The sequence below is a fragment of the Orbicella franksi genome, chromosome 15, assembly GCF_964199315.1.
Source record: "Orbicella franksi chromosome 15, jaOrbFran1.1, whole genome shotgun sequence".
In the NCBI taxonomy this organism is placed as follows: domain Eukaryota; kingdom Metazoa; phylum Cnidaria; class Anthozoa; order Scleractinia; family Merulinidae; genus Orbicella; species Orbicella franksi.
The window spans coordinates 2,508,037-2,526,693 of NC_138159.1; the positions used below are offsets into that span (position 1 = coordinate 2,508,037).

Sequence of the window (18,657 nt, forward strand, 5' to 3'; positions counted from 1 at the left end):
AGGCTATAGAACCATTTAAAAGGAAGTTCAGAACTTATTGTGTTTGTATACAATGCCTGCCTCGGTCAATTAACATTTGTTGCCGAAATTGCATTTGGCAAGTTTCGTGCTCTTATGCTAATGTACGAGAAGATTAATTATACGCTTGGACAACCAGCCCCTTAAAGATATGCCGAGTTTGTTTGTGCATCATCGATTATTTCTGACTAGTTTCTGAAACTTGAGCAAATATTTTTCCCGAGGAATTTAAATTCCAAGTCATTTACATTCACTTTCATGACCCGCTTCACTCCAACTTCCTGCTATATTTATTCTAGATCACGTGATCGATTTTGTCACGGCCGAATACTTCCATCGTTTATGAAAAAAACTTCGCTTCCTGCGAGGTAGAAGTTGGTTGTCGGCGACGAGTGTCAAGGCAGTTTTGGCAAGTTTACCATTTCAGACTTGCCTTTTTGTTCTTGAGCCGAGTCTACACAAGCATGGCAATTTGAAACGACAACGATTACTCTTGGCATGGACTTTACTGAGCTAATTTGGCGGCCATTTTTTGTTGGTATATAGAACTTGTAATGGCGTGAATTCAAGGACGAATATTGTACCAGCTTCCTCGAACGTTTCTGCGATTTAGGAAAACTAGAACGGTAGGTTAAGACCTGAGCCGTTAGTGCGTTTTGTTGAATTGTCATTAGTCTTTAGGAGTCTTCTGTCGGTGTTTTACACAATGCTTTGAGTTTGTACATTTAAGCAGCGAACACTACAAATTTGACGCTTTCTGGCGAAAGAAGCTTATAAAGAATCCGGAAACAGCCTCTCTGCGATGGCCACAAGAACCGAATACGGCAAAGAGAACAGATTTCGAGCTCGAAAAGAGGTGCAAAGTCGCACGAAAGGTGATAGTGAAAACACTAAGAGTCAAAGCTCAACAATAGTTACTCGCAAAAATATTATTGACACTAAAACAAAACGGACAACAGGCAGTCCAGGCACTGGAGACATTAAGGAGGAGAAACACAAAGCGTACAACAAATTTGGCGCTCCTCCTAAGAAGGTAATTTCGGCTGATAAAGCTTTTATCTCTCCCCTGAAAAGCGACAATGTTGCACGTAAGACCCGCGAAGAGAAACCTCGCGTCCCGCGAAAACCCGCAGCGGAGAGCGAACCGGCGATTGATAACAGTAAGAGCAATACAGAAGAGGAAAGCAAACCGAATGTTAGCAAGTTGAAACACATTTTTGACGAGACAATTGCAAATGAGACAATCAAGGCACAACAGAATTTCAGAAAGCCCAGACCTATTTCAGAAGCCATTGATCGCTTGAAGTTGGATCATGGTAATGAGGTGACTCAAGCTGAGTCACCAGGAAGACCCTGGTCCTTGCCTAATTATTACAAGAAAACTTTACCTCCCACCCCTAATCACAAGCCACATGTGTCTCAGGGTATTGCAGCAAGAAGAGCAATGTTTGAAAGTGGCGGCTCAAATGAAGATGTGTCACGGAAGGAAAAGAGATCGCCAAGTTTGCTTGATCTTGTCCCAGATTTGAAAGATCTGGACATCAACTCGCTAGGCAAAAATGAACAGTTTTCTTCACCAAGATCTCGCACACGATCTGATCCAGGCACGAAGCGGCCCATGTACTTCATAAAATCACGCAAACGCTATCTTTCTGATACTAAAGCCATGAATGGAGAGTATCATGGAACAGTTGACAAGCTGGGCCGCTCTCACGATGACTCGGTTTTGCACAATCCACCAGCTTACAGCAGGCGCCTTTTTAAGTCACATAGCGTTGATCACATGATACAGGGCTCATTGCTAACACCTGATAAAGAGTCAGAGAAAAATGTTGAAAGTTTAACCAGTCAACCACTTTCATCCACAAATAATCAAAAAGAAGAAAAATTACCTTTGTCTCCTGAGGATGATCAAGCTAAAACAGCTGCGAAGTCTGTTAATCAGGATGAATCTCCCAGTGTTAAGACAGGACTGAGGTTTCAACGAAAGGAGGTACCCAACGACGACTTCTTTGATGAAACCCCTGGAAGGGTACGCGAAGCATCTTGGAAAGATGAAGAGATTCCACAAGAAGAATCTGCGCAGCTAGAATCGGTACCTAGCGCTCAATATGATTTCACGGCACGACCTGATTCAAAACCTCAGGAAGAGAATAAAATGCAAGAAGCTCTTTCTCACCCAAAGCATGACAGTGTTTACTTCCATGATCGTAAAAGTGAAGAAACCCCCTCACGTAATGAAGAAACTGAAAGCTCAGGTGATGAGAGTACTGGTAGTGTTGTGGAACACAGCGATGTAGATGAAGATTGTGCTCACACCCAAGCAGTGTCTCCTGTATCACTGCTGTTTACAGCCAAGCCATTAACATCAGCTTTAGCAGCTAAAGAAAAGGAGAAAAAGGGGAAAAGATCAGTTGGATTTGCTGTGGACACCAACAAAATGTTTCCAACATACAGTGCTGAAGAATATGACAGAGCTAACGATAACATTGATCCTGTTACTGCATCGGCTGAATGGGAGCTAGAGAAAAGAATTGAAAAGATGGACATTTTTTCTGTAGACCTAGGAAAAGGTAAGATGTTTAATTTTAAATGAAGTGTGTACAGCTGTTAACATCTTATGCTGTGTTTGCACTTGACCAATTTAAATACAAGGACCATAGTGTACTTAACCCCTTGAGTGGCAGACCATTGTGTGCCACACTGTTATAACTGAAAATGCTTGTCTACTAAAAGAAACTTCAAATGCGATATTTTCGCCTAAACTGTAGACATTTACACATTTTCTGAAAGGTCATGAAAGTGTCTCTTCAATGCAGTTCATTTTGCCAAGGGTGACTTAATTTGATATCCACTGGGCAACAGGATATCAATTTTTTTTTCCTGCTCTCCTCCTGTTATATTGACTTAAAACATTTGGACTTTTGTTTTTAAAAAGCAAACAAGCATCTTGAGAAGGACTGAACATGTACATGTCATATAATAATGGTATTAGGAGCGGTTTTAATGTGAGGCTTCATTTGATATTGTTTTGGTTTTCCTTCAGATGAGAGAGGGCTGGGGTTGAGCATCATAGGCCTTGGTGTTGGTACAGACACAGGGGTGGAGAAGCTGGGGATTTTTGTCAAGTCACTCACAGAGGGTGGGGCAGCGGCATTGGATGGAAGGTTAGTCTAAAAGAGTCCAGCACTCTACCCATTAAGGTCACAGTGTGAAGCAATGAAAGATTGTTGATTTATAAATTTCAAAGATTTTCAAAATATATCAGGGCTCGACTTTCAGGAAAAAACCTTGGAGCCTGGTGGCCCCTAAGTTTGCAGATTTAGTTGCCAGCAAAAGTATTTTAGTGAAAAGCGTGGAAAGCAAGTCGCCAGTGAAAAAAATGTGGTTGCATTGGCAACCCTAGTAGTCCCAACATCAAGCTCTGCATTTCTGGGAAAGGAATGTGGCTAGGGGAGCATTGTGCGAGATCTCAAAAACAGCTGCAGAGAGACTAAATATTTCCCTGCTTGCTGACATGGAAAACATTTTTATTTGCTGCAGAGTACAGGAGCTTCGTTATGATTTTGGGTAGCAGGGCTAGAAGGTAGTGAATTTAGGATGAATAGTAAGTTGTGAAAGGCTGAATGCTTTTTTATGTCGATCAAGACGTTGAAGGTACAGTAATTAAGGAAAGACTAATTTTTCGGGTGGCCAATGTTTCTTGTTAAACTAGCTACAGTGCAGGAAGTACTGTGCATGTAGTGATCATTGTCAATCATTTAATTACAGAATACAGGTGAATGATCAGATTATTGAGGTGGATGGAATCTCTCTTGTTGGAGTAACACAGCAGTTTGCTGCACAGACTTTAAAGAATACCAGTGGGATAGTAAGGTAAGGGAACTCTGAGTTTGTGTATCTTTATTCCTACAGTAGAAGTTATCAACATTCTAAATAACGTTTTCATCACTGTGCAGTGCATGTACATGTAGCATTTTGTCACATAGGTGGAACAGACTTTGGTTGTTTACCATTATTTTGGAAATTTCGATCAGAACATATGCAATAACTGACAATTTTGGCTTGGCCGACTAGAAAATTTTCGAGATAAATGGGACATCTTGATAGGTAGCCCAAAATTTCCAACAGAAATAATTATCTGAGTTGAAGTGTGCTGACCATTTGCAATTTCTTGGAATCATGATCTGGTCGAACTAGTGCTAGTCTCTTTGGATAAATTGGGTTTTTGTGAATAAATGGTAAATGACTAAGTGTGTTCAACAACACTAGAACTGTTTTTGGTTGTACAATGTACACATGTACAAATGAAGTTTTCATCTACAGTGATAGCCAATGGTTTATCTGAACCGCTTTGCAAGTTAAATAAATTTGCAACTCACTTAATTCTGCCTGAACTAATGTGAGCCCTTCAATACAAAGAGTTTTATTAAGGATGAGCCAGTCAGCCATTTGATAACAACAAGTCCTAATACATTCTGAAATGGTGGACAAGATTAATTTTATTTACATGCATTAAACATGAATTCATGCCAGAAATGAGAAAAACTAACTTAAAGATAACCATTTAAAAAATCACGTGCAGTGCTTGGCAAACTTAGTAATTGATGAAATGTTTACATTTTAGCTCTTTGGGTATAATATTGAGATCCTCTAACATTGAATTTCTTGAACTAAAAAAGTTCTGGGTGACAAAGGCCCTTATTTTGCTTATGAACCCACACAGCCATTCCTTGTAAAATTTTGAGTCAAGCTTGTTCAACCTGTGTCATGCTAAAAGTGTTGGGCTGAAAGTACTTACTACATGTAATCATGCCATACTCTTTTAATATGCTGAATTGATATTTGTTTTTAGCACGGTCAGAAACTGATAAGTGGTTATATGCTAATTAATAAGTAATGGTAAATATATTGCTTTGTCCTTACCAGGCACCATTCCATGCATGTTTACTCTTTTTTGACACCTCTCTATATGATGGCCAATTAATGCTGCCCCGGCGTGGCAATCAGATGGAGGGTCAACAGAATGTGATCAACCAAATAAACTGTATTTTCTTTTTTTCTGCACGTCTGTATACTGCAGGTTTCTTATGGGCAGAGACAAGAGCCGAGCTCACTTACATGTATCACACAGAATTGACCCAAATCTGGAACAGCAGCTTGAAGATCTTAAACAAAAGTTGATTGAGGTGGGCTATACATGTAACTTAATGTTCGCACCCTAATAAAAATGTATTTCCTGCCTGTGGGTTAAAGGACTCCCTTGTAAAACTATCTACTGAGGATGCTCATCAAAATTTGAAAAACTGCTAAAAAAGCTGTAGAGTCAAAAATCATTTCTTCAGTTGATACTGGTTTTTGATTACTAGTGAGTGACTTTGAAAACATACATGTAACTTGTGGAAAATCGAGGAGCCATAATTTGTAGCAACTGTGAGAATCTGAAACAGGACACCCTTACAGGTGTGGAAGCCTGAAAGGGAAGCATCTCTTCAGTGCCACATAACAAGTTCTCTTTGTCCCTTCACTCTCCCTCTCCTGGCTCTGGATTATAGGCATTCAAGTACTATTGTAATATTATTGTAGTTGACATTATTATTCATTTTTTTTTATTTACAGGCAGAAACAAAAGCAGAAGAAGCAGAGAATAGAGCTTCACTGGCTGAGAAAATGGTTCAGCTACAAAAAAACATCCCAAAACCTGTAAGTGTTATCACATGTGTTGTTCCAGAAAATATCTGCATCCCTCCCACAGAGGGTTTTTTGGGTTTGCCTTCCCCCCCCCCCCGCCTATAATCCCCCTGAAATTCAAGTTTGAGTTCACAGTTACTTTCTTTGAAAATATGTTTTTTGAGATTCACTCTCGCCCTTGAAATTTCCAATGACACTTTGCAGTGAGTGTAGATATTTTCTGGAACACCCAATGCTATGATTTGGCATGTTTAGTTAATATACATGTGTTGTACACATACAGTAGGTCAAAATTAAATTCAGGGTAAAATGAAATTCCTTTGTCTCTTAACCCTTATATTAGTCATGGATCATGAATAATTACGGTTAGAAGACAAAGGAAATTGGGAATCATGTTAGGTTAAAATCATTTTAACCTGAATTTCAATTTTAACTACTATACAACACATTATATTATTACATGTAATTCCCATATATAAGGATATTGAAGCTGGGTTTGGCAAACATTTCTTGCAAAGAGAGTTATGGACGTTAAGATTAATCAGGAGAAAGTGCTTTCATTTGGTTTATGTTGAAAATCCTCTGAGGGGACCGCGTACATACACAATGTTCAGATCATTAATAAGAGAGGTTTCTTAATAAGTAATAATAATAATTAACTTATATTTGTTATTTCTTATGTTTCTTACGCGATTATCAGGAACCGGTTGTTGAACAAACCAGTGATGAAGTCAAGAAGGCACAGAAAGCTTTGGCTGAAATGACCGACAAGGTTAACATGTTAGAGTCAGACCTAGCTGTGTCTGAAGCAGAGAATGATGATATGGTGCGACAACTGGAGGAAAGCAAAGGGTTGTACCTGATCTTGGAGAAGAAATATCACATTACCAAGAATAAGCTGAAGGAATTGGAAGACAGGTAAGCCTCTATTACTTTATGGCAGATGGCAGGCCTAGTACCATTAAGTTTTGATTCACTTGTCGCCTTTATCTTATGATCACACCATTACAAACTAATGTTACTTTATGGGTGAACTGTATCAACAACAAGCTAATTCACCAGTAGCATACTAGATCGCCCATTAATCATACTCAGCCAGAACAGGTGTTACAGGTTAAGGCGCACTTATAAACAGCCCTGTATGGTATGGTACAAAATGTCCAACCAGTTTAACATGTACACATGCATCGAATCTCTACAGTGTGTTTTGCAACTGGTTTTGCCCCTGCTATACGCGTACTTGTACAAATGCATATATGGACAGACAGTCGTTTGCCCATCAGATTTTTCATACATGCATCTGTACATTGGCTCATCAATTTGCATGTACAGTGTATGTCCACCTTGCCATGCATCTGTGTCAGTGACGATGGATCTGTGGCCATCCGTCCACCATTTGCTGGTTCAGTAATAGCTCAAGACATTTAAATTTTGAAGTCAGTTTTGCTGTTCATGTGGGTATTGTTCTTACATTTGGTCATCTGCATGTAGAACCATCTTTATTATTGTGGTCAGTTTGTGAAAAACACTTCATTGTGATATCTTATTTCTGAATGTTAAAATATGTTTCTTTGGCATTGTTGCATACAGTGTAATTTGTTGTTAATAAATTATTCTTGTTAAAGGGAACAAACAAATGCGGTAGCTGCTGAGAGATACGCTGTTGATATTAAGTTATTGCAAGATAAGGTTTGTACTTATTCATATTTTTTGTCAGTATTGTCCCTGTTCAAAAGTTCCTTTGAAGGTTGGGAAGTTGAAGTATTCCAGATAAGAAGGGGATGTCTGATCTGCCAAATTAATACAAAAATTCTGATGATCAATTTGGTGAGGCTCATTTTGGTATTTCTTGAGGCACTTGAATTCTCTAATGATTCCTTGGCTATAGAACTTACCTGGAACCTGCTTCTGTTCACCAGATACATCCAACAAACATAATGTATGCTTTTCACTAAAAATTAATAATTGTTATTATTGAATAATAAGTTATAATTATTTTAATAATTATTAATAAATTATTTTGGACACAGAACCTATATCTACCAAGGCATTTGAAGCAAAAGTTAATGTGCAGCATGACAAACTCTACTATCGAAGATTTTCATTTTACATCAGTTTCCTTTGAATTTGAATTGTGAATAAGTTTGCAAATTAAAGACATAGCTCATTTGTTTTCCATTCAAGGTCAAAGAGCTGGAAAAAAAACTTCAACAAGCAACTTCAGAGAAAGAATCAAAACAGAAGGAAGAGCACATCTCAACCATTGTATTTAGGAAAGAGGAACAGAAAACATTGTCAGCTGGTAAAGAGAGAGAAGAAGTCCAAGAGCAAGTAATTGAGAATGGACTCGTATCTGAAGTGGAGAAAGCACTATCAAATTTCCAACTTAGTTGGGATTCACAAAGAAAAGAAGATGCAATAGGTAACTTGGTGCTTTTCAAGAGTGACACTGGTCTTATTTCTCCAGTGAATAACTTTCTTGTTTCTCTTTTCATCAGAGCCTGTAACAGAGAGCAAGTCTCAGGATGGTGTGGATCTTAACTGTGTCCCAGAGACTAAGACACTTAGCAATGATTATCTTCTGGAAAAGAAAAGACTCGCTGAAGCACAGCAAAAGAAACATAAGCCAACTCGTGCAAGCTGGGCAAAATCTCTGGATGATGACAATGATGTAAGATGCATGACTGTTGGAATTAAGTCACTAGTTTATAATTAAAATGAATGTGGAGCTTGATTCTCTTACTCTGAGCCAAACCTACACTGAGAGTATGCAGAAACTATATTACTTGTGTAGTACTTCACTGGGAGTAATTGACTTTCCATCATGTTTTCTCTTTAGATGTTTGGAGATCATGAGTTATCTGATGAAGATGAAGAGGAGGTATCCTCAAAGAAGAATACCTCAGAAAATGAGGGGCACAGAGGCCCTCCAAAAGGTCCAGGGCTCGTTCTTCCATCTTTTCCAGTTGGAGGTTTCAAACTTCGCTCCACAGGGAAAAACCTGTATGACGAATCAGCAAGCAAGGGCAGCGATTCACCTCCTGAGGAGATCCGGGCAAGCTTCCCTCTGTCCCACAAGGAGGAGACACGTAACATTGTGGTAGAGAATCTTCTGGAGAAGCAGTTGTCAAAGGCTGACATCAAAGTATCATCTATGCCGACTACGGCACTTGATAGGATGGACAGAGAGACGCATGAGCCTGTAGATGAGGAGGATTCTGAGTGTTTCTCAGGATCCACAAACTCTTTGGATGAGATTGAAGAGGCCACAAGAAGGGTAAGGAAGTGTTATTTTCAATAGAGATATTCAGCTATTGTGTTCACATCCTTGTTACCACCCAATTCAGATCACGTCATGATTCATTTTTGACGTTGCAATATATTTATTGTTCTGTTTGCACATACCTTCATGCAGTCAGTTGCACATGACAAATTGCACAGTTGTAACCTCCCAAATGAAACATCACCTGGCCTGAGTTGGTTGGCAACAAGGACATGGACTCGTTAGCCGAATCCAAATGTTGCTTGCAGTACAGTCCTATCAGAGGTATCCTGAACAGTCTTGGTACCACACCATCAAATTCTCATGCTGTTGCTGTCTAGACTGTATTGCACTGTACATGTTCTTTTAAAGTCCATGAGAATCATAATTTATTTATTTCACTCTTTCTCAGATTGACTCAGACCTAGCCTCATCCCAGGCTTCCTCTCGTGGCTCCTCCCCATTCCTCCCTCCAGCCATGCCTCTGTTACAAATGAAGAGTGTTCCAGTGATGGAGTCATACAATGAAGCTGCTATTGATGTCCCACCTGAATTACTTGCCGCTAGTGGACAAACAGACTCGGCAAGGAGCTCTCCAGGTTTAGTGTCAAATGTTGATGGACAGTCACCAGTCACTAGTCCCTTGTCAGACATGCAGTCTCCTGGAGCAGTTCAACTGATCTCAGACTGGGACACAGACCAGGTGGGTGACAGAAAGACAAACCAACCACATGACTAACTGGCCAACAGACAGACCGACAGACCAACAGACTGACAGACTGACTGACTCGCTGACTGACAGACGGACAGACTTGGACTGGCAGACTGACAGACTGACAACATGACAGCATGACAGATGGACAGACGGACAGACAGACTGACAGACAGACTGATAGACTGGCAGACTGACAGATGGACAGGCAATAAGAGACAGACAGACAGACAGTGATTTCTGACAGACAGACAGCCAGACAGACAGACAGACAGAAAGACAATGAAGCAGTCTATCACACAAACCAGTGATTATAATTATTTAACATACAGTGGAACCCTCTTAATCCGGTCACCAACGGGCCACAAAAATCTGGCCGTATTAACAGGGTGGTTATATTAAAGGGGTTTTTTTAAATAAGAAAATGACTGACTGAGCTTTTGCTCTGACCAGAATAACGTGGCCGTAATTACAAGGTGGCCGTATTAGCAGGGTGGCCATAATGCGGGGTTCCACTGTGCTTTCCACCACAAACTTGTCCCAGTTCTTACAAAACTACGAACAGTGAATGTCACAAGCATTTGAGTCCAGGCATTTATTGGTTTAACTTTCCCTTCCCTTTGTTGTCTAGGTGTATTCATGGTTAATTGCCAATGACCTGGAGGATTACGCAGAAGAATTCATTAATAAAAATATTGATGGAAAGCAGTTATTGAACTTAGATGGTTCCAGACTCAAGGTACTGTAGACTGAATAGATAGCTGTCTATCTTTCCCACATATTCATTGTTTAGTATTATTAGTTTATCTATAAAACTAAGCAGCAAATCTTTGAGATCAGGAAACCTGCTAGCTCAGCATTTTTTCTAGTTTTCCTGTATCTTTTACTTCTTGCTCTCCAACCCTTGGCAGGTAATAATGCCCCTTCTCACTATTCTCCTCCACAATACGGTTGTTTAAATTTTCTTTCAGGCATCTCTAACTACTGCATTTATACCAGTGTCATTTTTCCCTACCCTGACAAACACCCTCAATAGAGTTGCCCATTATAATTATATATGAGTACAATGCCAGCAGTCACACAGACTCTAGCTTAGCCATAGATCAAACTATGAATTCTCCTCGAAAATTGCTATTCTGTTGTTTTAATGTTAGTTCGGAGATTTTGGTTATAGATCAAGACAATACTTGTATCTCTTACAGTGAAGTTGATGTCGTTCTTTATTCTTGTGACTTGTGTGTTTGATAATGTATTGATACTGTAGGCAGGGTTGCCACAGGTCAGGAAATGGTCAGGGGAAAAAATTCTCCAAGGTCAGGGAAAAGTCAGGGAATATTGACATTTTGAAGAAACGTCAGGGAAAATTGAAATAATTTAACATGGCTGATTTAGTACGATTGAAGGCTGGAAGAAACATTCGGGGTCACTGTGATCTCAATGACATTTTTCTGTAATGATTTGTTGAAAACTTACCTGTCTTAATGAACGAGTAGTAATGACGGCTGTAATTTTATGCTAGAAGCCACTTCTAGATATGACATTCTGTATTTTTGGTCAGGGAAATGCTATTTGGTCAGGTCATTTGTTTAGGGAAAAGTCAGGGAATTTTAAAGAGTGATGTATGTGGCAACCATGGTAGGGAGATATTAGATTTTGATAGCTCTTGTTTCAATTTTCCAGGCCATGGGAGTGAGTCAGAATCACAGAGCGATAATCAAGAAGAAAGTGAAAGAGATGAAAGCAGAGATGGAGCGAGAGCAGAAGGCCAGAAAACAACGAGAGAAGGAACAGAAGACTGGTAAGAAAGAAGGAAAGTTTGAAAAAATGGGATTCATGAAAAAGAAAGGCGTCTACAACATAAACAACTAACACGTGCTGCGGAGTAATGCGATGAACTGTTGTTGCGGTTTGATTTGCATACAGTTCACAGTGCCCTGGAGCACATTCTGCAATCGGCTTAGCTGTCGTTAGCTCGGATAATCTTCGGACATCTTCGGACATCTTCGGACATCTTCGGACATCTTCGGCGTCGTTGGCTTTTGTACAAGGAGAAGATCCGTTCCCCTTGGAATGTGGTTGATGTCGATAGTGTATCATAAGAAACTTTTATACCAAAAAAATTATTAAGAAGAATAAAAGAAATGAAAAACAAATGTAATAACATGAATTACATTGGAACTTTGGGATTGCTATAGTTCCCTCAGAGTTTCATTGTGAAGACATGCTAACTTACATTTCACGTTAGACTCATTGAGGTTGATTTGTAGAAGCGATTTGTTTCCCAGAAAATATTTCGTGAGATTTTATAGCTATTCGTGCTGTCACGCGCGCTCTTATCCGTTAGGTGAGATTAGTCGCTTCAAACATTCTATTGATCTGTCACGCAATCATTCCTTCATAGTTTAGATCTTGTATCGCGTACGTGTACGGGTCAAGACCTTTGATTTTCGTCTTGGGCATTGAATCCAAATCTTAATTATTTTGTACGTTGACGCATGGTTAAATAATTATTCATTGACTGCGCATATTACATGTATATGTACATGAATTTTTTTTTACAATAATTAACGATTGGTGATTTTTTTTTTATGAAATCACATCACGAATATGAAACATTTTTGTAAGCAAGTAAGGCGATCTAAAAAGAAGGGAAATCCTGCGAAAGTTATCCATGAATCGGTGGAGAATGATAGAGATAAAGTTCATGGAATGAATTTTTGATACTTAGAAATGTATTACATGTGACTTGGAAAATTCGACGTGATATAGCTATAAAAAGTAAAATTTATTTGACAAGTAAATAAAGGAGATTTGTTTAAGTTTCCATTCCGTTCTTTAGTAATGAATCTTTCCTGAGCGTTATTATAAAGTTTGTCTTCTCTTTTATTAAAGCTTTTTCTATTGGCCGAATTTTGACCCAGACTTTCCCCCCTTGCTACGTCTACAAGTGTTTATCAAATAATAGTTCAATCGTGCGGTGATTCCTTGTCTTTGTTGATTGCCAGCTCTAAAATGGTCCTAAAGAAAGAAAACGATAGAAAAGTGAGTGAGAATTCCTTGACTGATTTAATTTGACACTTGCTAGACCGAATCGAGAGCAAATTTGACCAAGGCTACGCGAAATGACTGAAACATCAACATCAAGCTTGTGTAAATGTACCTTAGACTGTTTAACACTATGTACACAACACCACTTGTCTTATCAAACTCCAGACCTGACAAAAAGCGAGATATGCACTAACTAGTTATTAGAGGTTTCATTAAGGGCTGGGCACCCGCCAAATTGACTGGCTCTGAAGATGATTTTGCCCTCCTGGTTTGCCGGACCATGTAGGGAAAGTTCCCCACCTATGAAAACCAGTTACCCTCCTGCTGAGAACATTAATGAAACCCCTGGTTTCATGCCTCAGAGTTAAAAAGAAAACGAGGTCTCGCTAGAACAGTATTCTCGATTAGCTTCACTAAATTTTAAAAATATACAGTGGAACCCCGCCTTACGGCCACCCCGCTAATACGGTCACCTCGTTATTACGGCCACCTTATTGTGACCCGAATAAAAGCTCAGTCAGTCATTTTCTTATTCAAAGACCCTCTTTAATTTAATACGGCCACCCCGTTAATATGGCTAGATTTTTGTGGCCCGCTGGTGACCGGATTAACGAGGTCCGACTGGTAATTTCCTGGTTTCTAATATTCCTATCAATAATAGCTGATATTACAGTTGAGCCTGCGGTCAAATATTCTTTTGTTTAAAAAGGCATACAAACGAGGCGAAAGGGTCAATACAAAGCAGAATTGACCCTTTCGCCTCGTTTGCACGTCAAACCGCTGATAACTGAAATAACAGCTATTGGTGCGTGATTTTGGCACCACCTTAGCCAATGAAATCGTACGAAAATAAAAAGCTGGGTGGATTACATGATTTTATGACGAGAACGCTTGTTCATCTTACATGGCTCCATACGTGAAGAGCGCTGTAGCTATGAGAAGCGCTGTGGCTGAATCCAGATAGCAGATTTTCGGGTTTTTATCACAAACCACATCACTGGCAATCATACCGAGAGTCATCAGCGCTCCAGCTAAGGAGTTTATAGCTGAAAAAATAATGAACAAAATCGGAACATGTCTAGACGGAATTTCTTGTTACAAAAATTAATTTCGCTCCGCAAGGTCCACTTTCACTTTCAATAGTCTGCCAAGACTTAAGTGGCGTTTTTAGTCCTTACTGCCTTCGTCGTGATTTCGTTGTGACAGGCCATAGTTAATAGAGGGAATGGTTAAAACCTGGCAAAGTTCTTTGTTGTATGTTTTTGTTGGCTATTTTGGGGTTGACCCTGCACAAAACGTGGCAAAATACTAAAGCCGTAAAAGGTGGTTATGTGTGCTCATACAACTAGCCAATTATGTAATTCATGCATAGTCAAAGAGCATTAAAGACTCGTAGAACAAAGGATGTGCAGGTTCAAGCACCTTTGATGATTAGCGGGCTTCTTGACCATTTCCCTCTATTAACTATGTACAGACTCAAGACACTGCTATGCCAGTGACTTAACGGTCTAGGCAATTTGTCTTGGTAATCATTGAGTTTACTCACATTTTATCGCAATCAAGAGAGGACCGTGTACAAAGAGCATAATTATAATCTGTAACCTGAAGTTAAATATTCGTCCATTGTGAGTTGACTTCACTTGATTCAGTCAAGCCTTGAAATGAGCTCGTGCCCAGGATCCTTCGCTTTTTTTCAAGGGGAGATAAGGAGCACTGGGAACAAGGTTCCTCTAATACTAAATGCAACAGCAAAAACAGTAATGTGTCATCTCAGTAGGCTAAATTTTGTGTAGGTGGGGCTTTTTAGGATGAAGTGATACTAATTTCGACCAGTCAAATTTTAGGATTGATCATTTTATCTAAACTACTTTATGTATACTTCACCATCAGTCCTCATGGCTCTGCTGTGAACTTTGCCTGCTATGAGACATTTAGAACCCGTCAGAAATACAAGGAACAGAAAACTGCCAACTGATAACATTTCCATCACAAACTCCTGCGACAAAAACAGATTATTCGATGAATTCGAATTCAATGCTTGCGTCCGTTCCAATGCTCCCGGGAGTATTGCTTCTCCCCCGTCCCCCGATGGGACAGGAGGGTGAGTACATTGCCGAGACCCGCTTCAGTGCTTGTCAAGTTGCACTAACAATTTACTTTACACTCCTGGGGGAAAGGGGTGTGGGGGTGGGGTGGAGAGGCACTTTGGGAGTCGAATGTTTCCCGAGAATACAGCATAGACTCTGACACGGAATCCGAAATCGCCCTTGCTACTCACCTCCTACCCTACCTCCGTCGTTGCGTCACACAAGTCGTATAAATACTAATATAACGTGAGATCATTGTTCAGGTTTTGCTCTTGCTTGCTGATGGAAAACTTAACTCTTGTTACTGACTGTCATACATTTTTCGCAGCAAAAATAGGCATGTTACTTGAGGTAAACTGTCGCTGCAACACATCCCCTAGTGTGTGTCGACCTTGTTAACTTCGTTTTACATCAAGACAATAATACGTCCTTATTCCTCTAGATACGTGTAAAACAAAGATTGTAGAGGTTCCGGACTCGTTAACATGGTTCATACCTTACTTGGTTTACTGTCCACTACTAACGTATACAGTGCTTTAGCCACTATAGCAAAAGCTGAAATGATGAAACAGGTTGCGATTGCTATACATGCCCTGAAAATCACGAAAAAAAAGAGAACATTTAGAAAAAGCCCACAAACCATCCGAAATGCGAGTAATGGCTTTTACTGTGGTTTGTACCAGCGGATAGCAATCGCCCTGCTAGGATATGTTGGTGAGATCACAAACAAAATCAAAGGCTTTCTTTTACAGTCATGCTGTGATTGATTAAAAACTGTCAAGTAAGCTCGGTTAAAGTCGTTGCGCTGAAAAAAAGATAGTGACCTTCAATTTCTCAAACACTTTATCGATATGAAATAAATAAAGATATCTGTAGTTCACGGATTCAAGGAATTTGAAAAAAGAACAGCTTTCTAGCATTAGCTATTGAGTTTTCAATTTTGATGATGTCAAATTTAAACCAGGTAATATACAACTCAGATCTAGCCTCCCACGGAAAAACGTCAATCAGAGTGAGATCTTGGTACGAGATCAGTTGAATACAACCTCGACCCAGTGTCTTCTCGGTTTTATATATATTTTAAACTCTGGCCACGAGTTCCTTAAGTTTTTAACAAGTACCAACCTTCTTTCTCGTTCAAACGAATTTGTCTCTTGACTCTCTCTTACGGAAAATCTCCACAGCACAACCAAGGAACTAAGAGAATCCAACACAGCTGCAAGCTGTAAACCAATCGATAATATTTTTCTTTTAGGTGTTAAATTAGCTTGTATTGTATATATTTTCCATTGGGATAATCAGACCTTTAAAAACCACCCCTTTTGAATATCACACCACTTAAAGATTACCTATCTACCTAGATTATCTTTCTCTACCTGATGCCGATCAGTTTACTCAAGGCTGTCTCCCTTATTAAAATTATCGTTATGTAAAATAGCGTCTGATATTTTTGCGTTTATTCTCTGGCTTTTATGGTTTCATTACTGCTTCTCAGATCTCTCATAACCTGTACGCAGCGTGTCTCAGTTTCTTGTGAATAAACTGATTGTCGTATTGTGTCTCTTACTTAAAATACAAATGTTTTCTATTAGCCGAGCGAAGCGAAAGAGAATAGATATGCCATTTTATTAAGTGAAAATTTTACTGTCGAATTAGTATTGGATTACCAGCTTCAAAAGGCAGGAAATTGTGTCGCAACAAAGCGTTATCGGTGTGTTCCGGTAAATTAGAGTTTCTTTACGCTCAGGACATTTTACTACTACGCTAGAAAATATATGAAGTTTGACATTTTTTCAAATAAACTAAAGAATTCTACTAATAGCAAATGCTATTGATGACGTTTTATGGCCATTTTAGGTCATTATTTTCAGAAAACTTTTATGTGGTTTAAAACCCGTCGAAAACCACTGAAAACTTCCTCAGTCATTGTAATAAATTTATTTTTTAACGTAAAACGTCAAGAAACGTCAGTATTGACTTCTCGCATGTCTTCTTCACAGGCAACTAGGATATTTTTAGAATCGTAATTAGTGTTTTGAACCAACCGTTCGTTTTGTTTGACAAGAATTAGTGTTTTGTTTGCACAAATCAGGCTGTGCTGTGAAAAATGTATTATTTAAAAAACGATATGTTCTTCGTTCAGTCTGAATTAGTCTTAAAATAGCGCGAAATTGTACATTTTTGTATCTAATCACTTCTCAGTAGTTTACGAAAGACTTTGCAAAAACCTATAGTTTCATACTCTTAGATATTGCCTATTCTTTTGAGAAATTTCTTCAATCATCACAGCAGGATTAGGCCGACAGAAGTGTCAGCTGTGTTTAACAAGTCACAGCTGGTTAGTTCTCAAAATACAGATTTCAAGTTGCTTTTTTAATTTAAAATAGATAGCGTATTCCTTAGAATAAAGCTTTAAATAAATTACAGGAATAGTTGACCAATACACAAATAAGGCCGAATAATTATTCATTATTATGCTCTCTTTATGCACGCTGCTGAATAATTATGTTTATCTCCATTTTCAAGATGTTAGAGGAAGGACTTCGAAGTATGATTACGAATCAAACTTACAGCAAATCCGAAAGCTGCAGGGCTTCCAGCAATTTGAGAGAACACTGACAAAATAAAAAATAAAATAACAAAACAAAACTGCCAAGACCTTAGTTTAAATGTAAAATTAAAACAAATCATGTTTACAAAGAACAGTAATATACTAGAGCGATATCACTATAATTATCGTTCATAAATTTGGGGAAATAAGAGGTTTTAATCATCTGAACTGGAAACGAACTTACCGAAAAACGTTCCGCCAAATGCTGTGGTGAAAACTATTGAAGCACAAGAAATAGATATGGCTGCTTTTCTCCAAAATAAATATTGTTCATCTTGTCCTGTAAAATTGAACATAGACTTATGATCTGAATAGACTTGTTATCATTCATTTTATTATTGTCCGGCCGTTTAAATTTTCGAGTTATGTAGTATTTCTGGGTGGGACTGACATTTGGCAACAATGGATTCGGGATGCAGGATCACTTAACAAAGACATTCGATGGAACAAATTAGCCATAACTGGTAGTTTGCTATTGTCAAACGGTTTTCAATTAAAGAGCATTCGTAAAATTTTCAGATCACTGAAATTCTAATGAATTTTTACTAGATTTTAACAATTATTGTTATCAGTTGCTTTGAATGAAATGATTAAAAAACGTTATCGCGCGTCAGGACGTTTAGCTTTGTAGAGTGACCCGTTAAATTTTCTAATCGATGTCTGTGGTTCTAAAAAGCTCGGAATAGAAAAATAGAGCAAGGGGGCGTAAATCGTTATTAAACTATTGTGGCTTCTACGCCTTTCTAAACACTGAACAAAAACGACTCACAATGATACCTTTTAAGAAACTCTTACCATTAACAGCAGAAGAGTTTTTCTGCTTTTCTCCCCCATTGATTTGTTCTTCCTCTTTTCCGTTCAACAGTGTTTGAAGTTCCAAATTATCGCCATTTTTATCCATACTTCGTCATATCCCAAGTGATAGATGGTTTTCAGAGTCAATAAAATTTAAAATTTCCTTGAAAATACCTAGAGTTTGATGTCTATTATAATTGTTATTTTTTCGAAAATTCTCTCCTTGTGTCCAGCCGTATTCAGCCTGTGACTTTTCTTGCCGTCCAGTAAAATTTAATGTCCTGATCTTGAATGATCACGAGAAAGAAATGTTTAGCTTGATTCGTTAATTCAATGTTTCCAAGCTTACAATATGTACAAGTTTAATAAATGCAGTTTCTATGACATTCGTTTATATGGCGAAAGGTAAAGGGTCTGGGACGAGTTTAATACC

At 38.7% G+C, this 18,657-nt stretch overlaps 2 protein-coding genes across 2 annotated transcripts; one reads left to right on the forward strand and one right to left on the reverse strand.

Annotated features, from left to right (window-relative positions):
* Positions 1-345: 345 nt before the first annotated feature.
* On the forward strand, positions 346-12,507 carry LOC145469321 (uncharacterized). The gene is made up of 13 exons (XM_081453003.1): positions 346-2,591; positions 3,065-3,185; positions 3,790-3,894; positions 5,102-5,207; positions 5,638-5,721; positions 6,410-6,627; positions 7,335-7,398; positions 7,894-8,131; positions 8,208-8,380; positions 8,549-8,986; positions 9,384-9,674; positions 10,315-10,422; positions 11,364-12,507. Exons 1-13 carry the CDS (start codon positions 821-823, stop codon positions 11,550-11,552), a joined length of 3,906 nt encoding a protein of 1,301 aa, XP_081309129.1. The 5' UTR covers positions 346-820; the 3' UTR covers positions 11,553-12,507.
* A 124-nt stretch (positions 12,508-12,631) lies between these two features.
* LOC145469322 (transmembrane protein 163a-like) lies at positions 12,632-18,574 on the reverse strand. The gene is made up of 8 exons (XM_081453004.1): positions 18,225-18,574; positions 17,614-17,709; positions 17,390-17,433; positions 15,944-16,041; positions 15,315-15,411; positions 14,616-14,727; positions 13,636-13,777; positions 12,632-12,701 (listed from the first exon to the last, which is right to left on the reverse strand). The coding sequence occupies exons 1-8, from the start codon at positions 18,328-18,330 to the stop codon at positions 12,650-12,652; spliced, it is 747 nt and encodes a 248-aa protein (XP_081309130.1). The 5' UTR covers positions 18,331-18,574; the 3' UTR covers positions 12,632-12,649.
* Between the last annotated feature and the right edge of the window lie 83 nt (positions 18,575-18,657).

Coding starts and splice junctions, on each gene's coding strand:
- LOC145469321 (XM_081453003.1), top strand. CDS start 821: ATGGCCACAAGAACCGAATACGGCAAAGAGAACAGATTTCGAGCTCGA. Junction 5,208..5,637: donor TTAAACAAAAGTTGATTGAG/GTGGGCTATACA, acceptor TTTTATTTACAG/GCAGAAACAAAAGCAGAAGA. Junction 7,399..7,893: donor TTAAGTTATTGCAAGATAAG/GTTTGTACTTAT, acceptor TTTCCATTCAAG/GTCAAAGAGCTGGAAAAAAA.
- LOC145469322 (XM_081453004.1), bottom strand. CDS start 18,330: ATGGATAAAAATGGCGATAATTTGGAACTTCAAACACTGTTGAACGGA. Junction 17,710..18,224: donor AAACTCTTCTGCTGTTAATG/GTAAGAGTTTCT, acceptor TCAATTTTACAG/GACAAGATGAACAATATTTA. Junction 16,042..17,389: donor CTGCAGCTTTCGGATTTGCT/GTAAGTTTGATT, acceptor ATTGGTTTACAG/CTTGCAGCTGTGTTGGATTC.